Genomic DNA, 14,074 nt, shown 5'->3' on the forward strand with positions numbered 1-14,074 from the left:
TAAACGATAGTAAATACATAAACACACCTATAGAATTACTGTGAAATCTGATGATTTATATTATTTTGTAAACATGTCAATGATTAATAAAGAGTTATTGAATTTGTCATGTTGTGAGTAGTGTATCTCTGAACATCCCATTATTATTTGAATAAATATTGTTGATGATTTGCTGACTGAGTTATCAATGGAACTGTCAATTCAAAAGAAATAAGAGGGAAAGAAAACACAATGCCTACAGAAGAGTTTGATTAACTTCTGTAAATCACATGTTATTGTGCTGAAACTACAACACTAGTATGCAAAAACACACAAATTACAATAAAATGTTATATAAAAGTCAAACAATCAAGTGCTTAGTATCCAGATCTTGTATTTATTTTACATCATTGCAACAACAAAAAAGAGAACATATTTAAAACTAGTACTAAACAACATGAAGTAACACACAGTGCTTCCACAAACTGAGATAATTATGCTAATGCTTCCTACTGAATAATTACGACACACTGCAACAATAACTCATAGCAACAAAATTGTGAAAGCAAAATAACTAGACCATCAAAATTAAATTTGAATGCCATCACACCAACCCATTAAACCAGTCATTTCCTTGTGTTTATGGTATCAACTTTTTTTTTCTCTCCATACAGTCACTTTTGCACTTTGAAATCAAAAAGACAAAAATCTAAACAATGCAAATTGATTTTTTTTTTTCATTCAGTTTCTCCCTGTTTCAAGTTCTTTTATCCTCGAATGAGGTAAAATTCAATTGGACATATCGCTATTGTGCATAGTCATCAAAATGACAGAGTAATCAGAGCATTGCATGAAAACAAGAATAATGGCTTGACTCACTGGCTGTACCCACAGGAGGCCTACGTGTGACGCAAGAAACTTTTCTTTTTTTCTGTATATTAATTAGTAATAAGGAAGAATTGTTTGACCTTTTGCTGGCTACCAAACAAGATGCTCACAGATCTCCTCATACAGAGGTAAGTGACAAAATCCATTTTGATCATTGGTCATTTACTTCTTGTTCTTTTTTTTTCATGTTGTTTCATTTTGTGCATTAGAACAGTTTGGGCCAGAAGGAATGTGGCTACATGTAGATCCAGTTGCAAACGACTGAATCAATTTCCAAAGTTTCTGACTGTTTGGATACCTTGTATGTTTCTCTCATGTAACAATAATGATGCTATTCAAATTCATGAAAATTCTTCCGTCGATGTAGGGCAATTTGTCAATCAGTTGCAATAATGATGTTGTTGCCATGCATATCATGTTGCAATGATGCAGAACATTAAAATATTTCCCCACTAATCTGCCATCTTCCTATGCTTACATCCCCCCCCCAAAAAAAAAAATGAATCTTAAAATGCATTTCCTGGTGTAAAAGGCAAAACTACCTCCATACATTAGATAATATACAAGTTAACGGTCTATATCTATGGTTTAGATAACCAAGATGAAATACACTATGAACAAAACATAAAATATTAGTTTCAATGTCATATCAAGCCTGTGGGTTGTAGGTCATAACCTTGGGTTATAATCAAACTCCTTTTCATAATCAAGATGATGGGCAGAACTTTTGAATAAAAACACAGGATACATAGAAAGGATAAATACAAGTATCATAGGGATAGGAGAGGAAGGAGTAGAATCACATACCTGATGGAGCGCTGGTCCAATGACTGGGACTAGGAACCCTTTGTAGAAGAACTCAACCAACTGATCACTAATGAGAGGGTGTGCCACCTACGTTTGGAAGAAAAATAGCAGATAGATATGAACAAATCAAAAAAAAATATATTGATTTTGAAGCTGCCTGTCTCGAGCATGCTTTTGGGCATGCTCACATTACAATTAGACTGACATTCACATATTCCACCAACAGTACTGATGGTGAAACACAAAATAAAGTTCAATGCAAAACCACCGTACTCTTTTCTAAGTGGGATTAAACACACACTGACACTGACAGAGCAACTGGCAAGGACTTTAATACTCTCAGTTCTACACACACAATACAAAGACAAGGACAACTAAACAGTCCTTTCTGTACCTGCACAACCGCATTACAGAATTCCAGTGAGTTGATGAACATTGCAAGGTCTGGTATCCTGGACACATCTTCCTGAGTGAGGCGATGCCAGTGATCTGGAGTGATGTCTAGCTTCCTGGGTAAGTGAGAGTAGAGGGCTCCTAGTCCACCAGCTAACACCTGCAGAGGAAGGGGGAAGAGGAAGAGTGGGAGGGGTAGGGGTAGGGACAGGGATGGAGAAAGAATAGGACAAAAACCTGAATGATCACAGTATCATGTACAACATGCAATAAATACAAAAGAGTAAATAATGCTTGCTTTACCACTCTGATGTACATGTACACTGCATCATTTGACACGAAATATTAATATACATCACATTTCATGCAAAGCAGGTCCATGGGCATCCTTAAAAGACTTTAGATTGAATGGAATCAAACAAATCAGATATATTGGCCAAAATATCTCTTTTTGGTAAAACAAAACAAACAAAACCAATGCACTAGTTAAATAAAGTGTCCAGAGTTGACCTGTTTGTGTGTACACATACAGACATGATTTACTCTTTATCTTGAACAACATATTTAGTTTGTGTTGGCACAAACCCTTTTGTGACCTCACATTCAGTTGTTTGGAGCATCAGCAATACATGTTGCTATACAGCTGAACACAACAGCACACACTTGCTGTTTAAAACTCTGTACCTTCACCATCAGTTCTTCTGATGATTTGTACATCATCATAGCCGTTAGTCTCTCAACACAACCATGTGATGTCCACTTGAAATAAAAGCACTCCTCACAGGCAGCATAATGCATCATTGTCTGAGACCTATCAAGTAAAGTGTGTGAATAATCACCACAATAAGGATATCTGCTATCAATCCTATATCCTGATTCAATACTCAAAACAATATTGGTTTACATGCACAGGAAGCACCGTGGACATATCCAGGAACTACACTGTAAAGGAACAAGGAACATACAGTGCACCTTACTTGGGTACACCTGATACACAACATTGCATATAAGCCACAGGCCCAAAGAAGCTCCTTGCACATCAGATACATTTTCACATAAGATGGAGTCTATGGAATGAGAGCAGTTTCAAGACAGCCATTTTCAATTAACATAATGAATATTTTTGGAAACAGTCCCATGAGTGACTATACTAACATCTTCATTATGATTTCTTTTTACTTTCAAATCTGATCATCAGGTCACAGACGCCCCAGTGACAATTTACGTACTTGGACATGTATCATCGTATGCTGTCATGTAGGCTTAATGTGTTGCTTTAATTCTAAAAGAACATTCCCTGCCACATACATATCTTATCTCTATCAAATTTTGATCGTGGAATAAATATGAGGAAACACACACACACAATCAAGCATTGAGCCCTGGTGCTTTGTTCACTGTCACCAAGTCAGCTGGTATGTTTTGTCCACTACTGGACACAGATGTCCCAGATGTCCTCAATGAACTATCAATGACAACAGATTGCATAACCCTTGTGCGTTGATGGTCCCTATTGTCACAACATCTTTCACATGGGGCTGTTGTGATCGCATTGCATTATAGTGAATAGGATTACCCAAAGCCCTGTTTATACATGTACTGCAGCCCTCTTTAAGTATGTTTACCCACGATGTAGCATATCTTTGAACTTTCATAACTTCCTTACTTTTGATTCCATTTTGATCACATTTTTACCATTGTGCTTGTCATATTTCACTCTTTCTTTCCAGACTCACTTTCAAATGGCCTGAAATACCCCTTTAAGTGTTCTCTTGGTAGAATGTCACAGCAGTCTTCATGTGTAGTAAGAAAAGTTGTGCTTGTTTGCAATTTTTCTAGCTCTGTTTTGGGTGGCTTTCAGTTTCACAGATGCCTTGCAACTTGAACCGAAGTGCTGAGTGTACAAATGTACGTTACTGGCAGTGTTCATGAATGGCCCTTGTACGAACTGTAGGCAAGGAAAAGACTCAATTAACTGATGAGATTTACGTTCTGCATCACTACTGCCTGCTGGAGTGTGACCAGTCACAGCACTCAATCTGTTCACAGCCAGGCATGTTGCCAATGAATGACAACGATGATAAAAATCAAGCTTTCCTTAGAGTGCTGTCATAGCCATCAATCAGTCATTAGATCCCATCCACCACCACTTGGTTGATGAGAAAGCTGATGGATTCTTGGAATGTTAACTGCTCTGACTGCTCTACTGTAAATGTTCACAGGAACATGCATGTTTATGGCAAAATACACACATGTAAGACATGATGAGCAGAGTCCCTCTTCCTTATTGCAAAACAACACAAAATCTCCATTTGCAGTGTAAACCACTTTACATCTGAACCTAGCCAGTCAACAAAACCACAACATTTTATTGTCAATGACTCATTCTGCAACTACAAAATGTGGCACTAATGTATGTATTCAACAATACATGTAAATTTGATTTGAAGTTCATGAGTATGATGTTTTACATACTGGGAATTGTAAGACAATTTTGTGAGAAGTTGAGGACCAAAGTGATGGGATGAGGTAAAGTATGTACAGGTAAATGTACACCCCTAAAACGATTTAATGAGGATTGTATAGTACCCAAAAGTAGGACTGACATACTGTAATATCAGTATCACTTTTATCACATGTTGTCAATACAAATTTCAGTTTATCAAATACATGTAGGAATGTTTTCAATACATGTAGGAATGTTTTCAATACATCTTTCAGTCAAAGTGCAGATTTCGACACTGTATCTAAATATGGGGGGGGGGGGATCACTACAGTTTAGTGCATTTTCCTCTCTTTTTTTCACTGAGTTAGCTTTTAACTCAGAATGTCTAGACAAAGGATCCTAAAACTAAATCTGTGATGTCAATTTACGTTTGCACTTTGCTTCCCTTGGTAGCACTGACAGACATTTCTTTCCTAGAATGGTGTGCCAAATGGTATGCACAACCAGCCAAGCAATTCAACATCGAGCTGTTACATTACCAGCTCTGCTTCCTTTGTTTTGACAACACTGTTAAAAGACAGGAGTGGCAACAGATAGCGATTCAATGACTTTGGCCAAGTTTATACTAGAATACAGTACACTGTACATGATGATATACAATGCATGCTGTATGTTCCTTGTAAATGTCCATACTGGTACATTCAAATAAGATAAATTGTTTAAGAATATGATGTGTAGTACAATGTAGAGTACAGTGTACTGTACATGTATGCATATACTGTGTATGCATCACGCTTACGACAGGTAATTACATTTGTACATACACACACTGTATGTAGAATGTAATACGTTGTACAATCTGTAAGTGATAATTATGGTGTGTACGTTGTATCAGGCAAGAGACCATGTATATTGCACATAGACCTGTACACGTTTGCACCAAGTACAAAGTATACAGTAGGCAACTGCATCTTATAGTGCAACTGGTGTAAACTTTCTGAGGAATGGAGATGTGAAGGCCTACAGTTGTAGTTGTGCATTGTACACCCACAGACATAATAATACACATTTAAGAATTAACAAAAAACCTGCAAAATTCATTTTCCACACCTGAGGAAAAAAAAAAATAGCGGTACACAAAAATTTCCACTTTTACAGTTCAAGTACAACTGTACATTGTGCTGTATCCGACACTCCAATGAGCACATACACTGTACATGTCAAGTAACATTTACACATGTAAAAAGAACAGGTACAAGCTTGTACCAGAGCTTGCAAACTTCTCTTTGAGGTACCCAGATTAGATTTGAGTAACATTATCAGTCCGAGTTCCGTAGATGTACCAGGGTACACAAGTGTGCTGAATGTGATAGGAAGTGTACAAGTGTGAGCAGCTGCTGCTAACAGTGAAATCCTAGATTTGTTTTCATAACAGGCAGTGTTGGCTTCCCAAGGAATATGATTTCCAATATGACCTACAATATGCAAGCAAACATTGTCTGATGTAGAATTTGTATGACTATAAAGTTATAAAACAGGACATAAAGACCCCATGTACTCAAAAGGCCTGGGCCAAGCAAGTCACCACTCACCCCAGTTCAATTCCAGGGCTTGGCCATGTACATGTTGTACATTGTAATTTTTGTAACTTTACATTAGATTGGTCTGCAGCTGAGTATGGTGCACTATTTTGTACATGTGTGAATATCTGTAACAAAACTCTACTACAGTTGAACCTCTCGTATCCGGACAAGTCGGGACCGGGGCTCATCCGGATAAGGGATTTGGCCGGATACGGGAGACTCAATGCTTTATACATGTACATATACATACACATGAACTGATGTAGCCCATTGTAGTACCACATGTAGTAATGTGTATACTGCAACCTTTTCATTGTTACATTTGAGGATGTTTCGGGATGTTGAAATGTCTGAAGGTAAGCAATTTGGAAGGAAATTTGATGCAATGTATGTTAATCATGTTGGAAGTAATATGTAATTCATGTGTGTTTGGGTAGGAGTTCTCCAGGAGTTGGGAATCCCCCTTTCTTCCCGTAATTATTTTAAAAAAATCACGGCGAGATTGCGTCCGGATAATAGAGAGATCCGGATAAAGGGAGGCCGGATAATAGAGGTTCAACTGTATTTAAAGATCTACAAACTGTACATCATAGGGTGTGTCGAGCACTCTCCTAAAGCGAACCATACCATACCATACGCACGCCAGAGGAGCGCTCAAACGCTCCTAAAGTGTACCGTACCGTAGTACTGTACTGAGCCAAAAGTTGACCACTTCCTGATGTGCTCCAAAAGCGTACCAAAAGCGTGCCAAAAGTTCGCTGTAAAGCATGCGCGTATCATGCACATACGTCATAATGCAAAGACATCATTCTCTTTGTTCGGGACAGCTGCAAGTAGTTCAAGCGCCAGGTGAATGACATTCTTGCTACAAAAATGCTTGACCTCTTCTAAAAATAGCTCATGAGCTATGCTTTCTCAACAGAGCACTCGAACGTTCCAAAACTGGCATGGTACGGTACGGTTCGCTTTAGTTCAGCTCGCTTTGGCTTGCTTTAGAGTGCTCGAATGCATCCATAGATACTAGTAGTAGTAGACTAGACACACTTATGATCAACTGATTAGGCATGCCCAGTTTGTACAGATACAGTATTTTGCTTGCAGCCAAGTGATTTTTTTTCCAATGCGTGAAAAGCCGCAAATAAGATTGATTTCTGTATTTAAATGAATAATTCACGTGTGTGAATGGGCCTTCCATTGGCTCCATTAGCCACTCTCACATTATACAGTATGCAACCCATCCTGCCAAATTCATTGGATGGACCTTGTATTCACTCAGGGATCCAAACTCTCAAATGCAACTGTTAATTAGCCAAGACTTGACAAATGCATCAACTTGGCAGGCATTCAGCATGTACAGTTGGCTAGAAGGTACGGTAGTCAGTCTTTTTCTATTCAAACTGACTGCAAAGGCTGAAATAGGACCTTTCCTCAGATAGTCAAGGGAATAATTTTCCTGGTATCGCATCGCAATTTGCTATGCATTTTTACAACACTGCTACACAAACTAACTTTTGTGTAGCAGTTTTCTTCCATAGAAGCGTACAGGATAACATTTAAAATATTGTTCATCAGCTGAAATTGCTAATCAAATTTGAGTTGGAAAATTATTCATTGTAGTCACTTTCATTCATGTGGTTAAGAATGCTCACCCAATAAATTGGGAAATGCTTTGGCTCTGGCTCAAAGTGGAAACCCTGCACACAAATCTTTAAATCTTTAACATGCCATTTCTGCTAAATAATTGAGACTACCGTAAAGTTCCGTGTATAAGACGCACCCGTGTATAAGACGCACCCCTAATTTCGGACCTAAAAAAAAAAAAAAAAAAAAACGAAAATATCCACGCAAATATTGCGTGTGTCATACGTATTATTTCAGCTCAAAATTTCCCTAGAATGCAGCATGTATTTGCTCTATTTTTCGTTTCCTTTTATATTTTCTTTTAACGGTATTCACAAGACAACAAAATATGGAAGACGCAAAATGCGAGACTTGTCTCGGTACTCACTTGCTATTGTTTCGCCTTTCAATCGTGGTACATGTGTCATGCATATCGTACTCATGAGTGTACAGTACGATCTTTGCTGTCATACATAGCAGAGGGTGTCTCGCATATTGACGCATATCAGACTGGAAGGTTCATTACGAAAAATAAGAAAAACATCAACAAGTGTAGCAGAGGGATCATACGGCAAGACGTACGGTGCGTACGGTAAATACACTCATGCACTGTTACCAGTTATAACATGTGTGTCTCTTGTACCATGCTTGTATGCACAGTGCTAGCCTTTTGCAAAAGGCAGCTCGCTGTAATTTCAGCACACGCACACAGAGAGCAATGGACTTGCACACACAGCGCGCAACGGGCAAGCGCGCTTCGATCCGATCGCTGTGTGCATGCGAGTCCATTGCAAAAGCCTCTCTGCAGCTGCTGCCTTTGCCAAAGGCTTGCTAGCTAGCTAGCTAGCTACAGTGTAGCTATGCTATTCTACCTGGCCTCGCACTCGTGAAATGAAGAGCAAACGAACGACATGGATATGCATGTATGCTTCACACATCGTTCATATTTACGGTGACATAGTGTCGATCCTACTCCGTATTAGTCTATGGCCATATTGATACTAGTACATTGATAAGTTTTACGGTATCGGTAATTTAGTAATGATACCTGTACATCGCGTATTCCGTATTCCAGCTACTAGGTTGGCTGTTGGTAGCTTGGTAGACTGACATCGGTAGCATACAGCAGTGCTGTTACAGCTGTTGTCTATGGCCAGATTGATACATCGTTTACTGCACAAGGCCGATGTAAGTTTATCTCGTATTTGCAGCTTTTGTGTGTGTCCAGATTGAAAGATCGCTCTTTTATCTGTAAGTTTTAGTGATTGCTTACCTTCCAAACGTCGATGGGCATACATGGCCCCAAGTTGGCCTTATAAAATTGGGTGTACATGACAGATTTTTTTTCCGTGATTCGACTGTACCCGTGTATACGACGCACCCCCGATTTCCAACGTTTTCCGACGAAAAAATAGTGCGTCTTATACACGGAACTTTACGGTACACTGCATTTTAGCTCAACACTGAAATCACTTATTACTATCATATTGTATCTAACATTGAAACAAAAAATTGAAAGTATACATTCTGTATCCCCCCCGCCATGCTTAGCATGCACGCAGCAATTTTCCCGTCTTTACTCTTTCTCTTGCAATGAATATGTTCGTGACTAGAGGGTACATACTGTCCACTGTATACATTGTACATGCAACTGTGTGTGTACACAGTGTACTTGTGAGTACATGAATCGCTAAAGGGGGGGGGGGGGGGTAAGGAAATTCACCTTGTACATTGTCAAGTACTGTCTATGGTACAACTGTATGTGTTGCATTCATGGACTATGCACAAAATGTATACCCATGTACAGCTGTAAGTTGCCAACATTTACAAACCTGTAGCCTACACACATTGTAAACATAATGGTGTTTACAGAGTCATACCAAGGAGGTTCGAGAGATGGAGTTACAACTGACTATAATTCGATCAGCTGTCAGTTTTCTATGGATGGACAAAAGAATTCCACAGGTGCATTTGTGCCTTTGATGTTCGATGCTTGAAGCCGCCATCTTTCTGGGCAATCTGAAGATTCATTTTTAACGCTAACATAATATCAGGTATATGCTGCTCGTTTATATATCAAATGCAATGAAATTTCACCTAATGATAGAGCATATAAAACAAAAGTCAATTCCGTTCGAAAAAATGTGCAAAAGTGTAAATCTGAGCTTATTTTGTGAAAGTGTTTGAAATTTTGCCCTTATGGAAAGCCGGTTTTATCACTTTTCTCCTTATTTATGCCAAATGAAATTAATATGGTATCATCTTCAAGTATAGTTAGAACTTTAGAAATTAATATGTCGGATTAGCGTATAGACACGTACAGTCGAGTATCTATTTCAGCAATATTTGAGCAATTTCTATTCGCGCACCCCCGTGCCTTTACCATTGTCTACCGCCCATCGTTTGTAAGTAGGGATAGCGAAAAGTAATTACCATCACAACTTGATATCTTCCTTGGAAAGTGGCTGGTGATTATGCGATGAGACACGAGTCAATTGTCTTCGCATCTGAGCGGCAGATCCAGTTTGACACATACTGTAAAAGCGGATATTTTCGCGTGACTAATTTTTCGCGCTTGGCTGAGTCAGAAGAGTTTTGTGTGTTTTTAATTCCGCGGAATCAAGACATCACCCACAGGAATGTACATAATTGTACGGCAAGCAAAAATATTCACATGCTTTTATTTTCGCGCTAGTTTCTGGTTGCGCGAAATGCACGAAAATTTCAACACCGCGAAAATTTCCACTTTTACAGTACTTCAAATATTTTGAGTGGCGGCTTTGAGCGTGGGATCAAAGCGAATAAGACATTTGTAACTCCATTTCTCGAACCTCCTTGGTCATACATTGTACACAACCTATCAAACATGAATACTGTATTTAACATTACAATGTACAGTGCATTCTTAACTCTGGAAAGGATGATTTCACACAAGTTTATACATACCTAAAACAGATTTCCTCTACTGTTACAACATCAGGGAAGTGGAAAAAGATTCCACCTCCCTAGTTACATTCACTAAATATACAATGTACAATTTGTAGTGGTGTCATAGTCTACATTTTCTTTTGTCAAACTGGCAGCCACAGCACACATCAACCTGTTGTCATGAATGTCTAAGTGGTGAATTGTATAAATGTACAATAGTCTAATGTGACAAGCTGAACATGCATGCACATTCTTGAGTTTCCTGTAGGTTGATTTAAATGGCTCTTACTGGACTTTGAATGGATTTAACAAATGTTGTATAAACCTAGTATCATCCACTTCAAACCAATATACTATACATGTACTATGTCCATTGATTTGTACACTGTAGTTTCACAGATTGGAATTGACCAGGACACTAGAAAGAAATTATTTCATTGCAATTGATGTTTCATTCTTTTTTTCCCCATGGACTCCCACCACAAAATGATAGTGTGATTGTTTAATACTACATGGTGACAGTCACCATGGCTATCCAGTGGTAAACTGACAAACTTGTGAATTTATAATTCAGGATGATATGTCTTTGAGCATCCAAGTGCATACGTAGGCTCACCGTTATTCATAATTTCAATGATCAACACACCTTCACAATATTTGAACTTAAAACAAACAATGATTTTGCAATCTAACTTACAGTCACACCCAAATTCTTCTAAAATTGACCTCCATGTATTGGGGAAGTGTGCACCTCTTGTACATTGTACATGATGTGCATTGGAATATTGTAAACTGGGAGAAATGCTGTATATGCACCTGTTCAATTGATCACTTGACATACAGTTAAGTTATCAGTTACAAGTGTACATACATGTATTCTTTATCTAACACTTTAAACTAAATACTGACAGCAACAAGTGGCCATGTACTTTGTTCTATAAAAAGACAACAGTACAATAACTACATGTACATGTAGTACTTGTCAAACCTACCCCTTTGAAGATACACAATATTGCTGGTTGATTCTTATGTGCATTTTCTTGAGATTTCTTGTATCATCATTATAAGCATCATTCTTTGCACACCATGATGTTTAAAGGAGAAGTCCGGACGATTTTGAAAAAAATTAACCAAAATCTACATAAATAAAGGACCATAATGACTATAAAGTTTCATTGAAAGAGACCCTCCCAACTCGCCACAATCGATTTTTTAGCATCACTAATTTTGAATCGTAACCGTTCGATTTCTGTACGCCGGCGAGAAAGATCACGTGACAGCGTGACGTTTCATCCTCACATTGCTTTTTGCTTGGAGCGTCAGCTGGCTCGGGGGAGCCCTGCTTGAGCAACGGTGATACGGGCCAAGCAAGCGGTAGTAGCGTACCGCTCAACAGTCTCTGACCACACAGCGGATGCACGCGGCATGATCTATTGCTTCATTAAAAAAATGCCGATGTGTCAAGTGTTAGGGTGTTGTCAATACTTCAACTTTACTAGTAAGTCTTCAAATTGAAGAAATATTTCGATTTTAAATTGATATCTATCCACGATACTACCTTTACATGATCCTGAATGCTACAACACGCAGCCCGATTACGCTGTGTGTATTGGGCTGCTGGTCGTAGTTACCGGCGCGGCGCGGCGGCGGTACCAAGCTGGCGCTGGCGTTTCTTCCGCGGTTCAAGTTACATGTATACTGTCGTATTTTATCACCGTCAGACACACTTTTCAACAGTCTCGGACAACAAAAGAGGCAATAATTCTGACATTGACAGACTGATTTCAGATTGTTCACACTCAGAAGTCGAAAAAACGATCGCAGATTGTGATAGCACTTGGCAGCAGCAGACGTAAATGTATGCCTGCACAGCCCGACAACAGCTAATGCATTGTAAGTGATGGGGTGGACACTAATAAGTACGGCAGTATGTACATACATATTTCAATTTAAACGAAAATGTTATAGCATTGCAACTATTTTACATTAATCTTTGAAGATTTTATATAGATATATAACGAAAATTATTTGAATAAAGGAATACAGCGTTTGGCAACAGCACTCCTAAATCGGTGTACGGTCTCCTGCAGTAGCGCCGACAAGGCACACCTATGCAGGCATGCAGATACCGCCCGCAGTCAGCAGTGCAATGGGAGATCGATGCGTAGCTGGGCTTCGCTCACGGTGCTCTCAGCTGAGGAAACTGCGCCCGATACGTCACGCGCAATGCATCCTGGGACAGATAGTGCGAAGGGCAGCTCGCGACGGATTCGAACATGAAGAATTACCTTATTTAAAAAAAAATCATAGTAAATGTATCTGATGGTCTTTTCTCGTCGGGAAAAGGGTAATAGGTTCATGAAATATTGTTCTTTACACACGAAACGGCTGATAATCGTCCGGACTTCCCCTTTAAACTATCCCTCGCTGAAATACTGCCATAATATCAGCATACAACTGTACTGTATAAACATAGTCTTCAATACCCCTTACCCAACAGTGATCATTTAATCTTTCAACATCCAGTGAACTTCCATTCATTTCAGCAAAGCAGAATGAAATGAACCTCCCACTGTGAAGCTCTATGGTCCTCAGTTACAAAAAAAAAAAAAAAAAAAAGTGTTATTGCACTCCCAGTGGCATCCTCAATGTTTATAACTATGACAAGTCATACAAGTACCAGGTACAATGTATATGACAACACTGACAGGTGTGTATTTTTGTGGGACACAAAAGTGGGGATTTCATCCTACGTTGTACTTCCACAAGGCCAGCTACATGAAGAAGCTGTACCCAGAATCATGTTGGGAGATCATGCACAGAGAACTGTCAGTGCGGAACTTGGAAATCAACATCTAAAAATAAATATGTGGCAAAGATCAAGGTGAGTTTAAAAACACAAAAACTTGTGCAACATAGTACATTCTTTATGTATGTAACTCAAGGAAGGCATCTACATGCTATTCAATGCTGATATTCAATGCAGAAAAAACAAAAGCTACAGAAATACCTGACTCTGACTGACAAACAAATAGTCCCATTTCAGCCCATTAGGTCTTATAAACTGCATTTGCTGCTAAATATAGCTTCATGACAAAGTACTGTATAACATACTGTGTGTTAGAGTTCAATCATTGTATCACATGTACAGTATACAGCAATATATTTTCATTTGATAGTATTAACTGTTATTGCTTTTTGTTCTTCATTCTATCAATATGACTTTTTGAACGGTCAGTGGCAAATGTGCCATGTCATCGGATTTGGGAGGGAAATGTCTGACCCAAGGCATAAATACATGTAAATCATGACACCCTGTACATACAAATTGTACATACAATGTATACTGATTATATGCTTACAATTTATGGTCTCCTGAAGAGAAAGGGTGGCAGCTGAGGTATCCACATGAAATGTGTTTAAATACTGA

The 14,074-nt window shown here is 38.7% G+C and overlaps 1 protein-coding gene across 2 annotated transcripts in view; it reads right to left on the reverse strand.

Annotated features, from left to right (window-relative positions):
- The window catches only part of LOC139721110 (FHF complex subunit HOOK-interacting protein 1B-like), a 47,518-nt gene that overhangs the window by 26,377 nt on the left and 7,067 nt on the right, over window positions 1-14,074 (reverse strand). For both annotated transcript variants that reach the window (XM_071632442.1, XM_071632441.1), the window contains exons 3-4: window positions 2,069-2,227; window positions 1,675-1,761 (exon numbers count right to left, since the gene is read on the reverse strand). In XM_071632442.1, the coding sequence (XP_071488543.1) occupies window positions 1,675-1,761; window positions 2,069-2,227 (246 nt within the window). The remainder of the gene's footprint in view (window positions 1-1,674; window positions 1,762-2,068; window positions 2,228-14,074) is intronic.

The sequence above is a fragment of the Diadema antillarum genome, unplaced genomic scaffold (assembly GCF_040938485.1).
Source record: "Diadema antillarum isolate AM-2024a unplaced genomic scaffold, OU_Dant_1.0 scf00000138, whole genome shotgun sequence".
NCBI lineage: Eukaryota > Metazoa > Echinodermata > Echinoidea > Diadematoida > Diadematidae > Diadema > Diadema antillarum.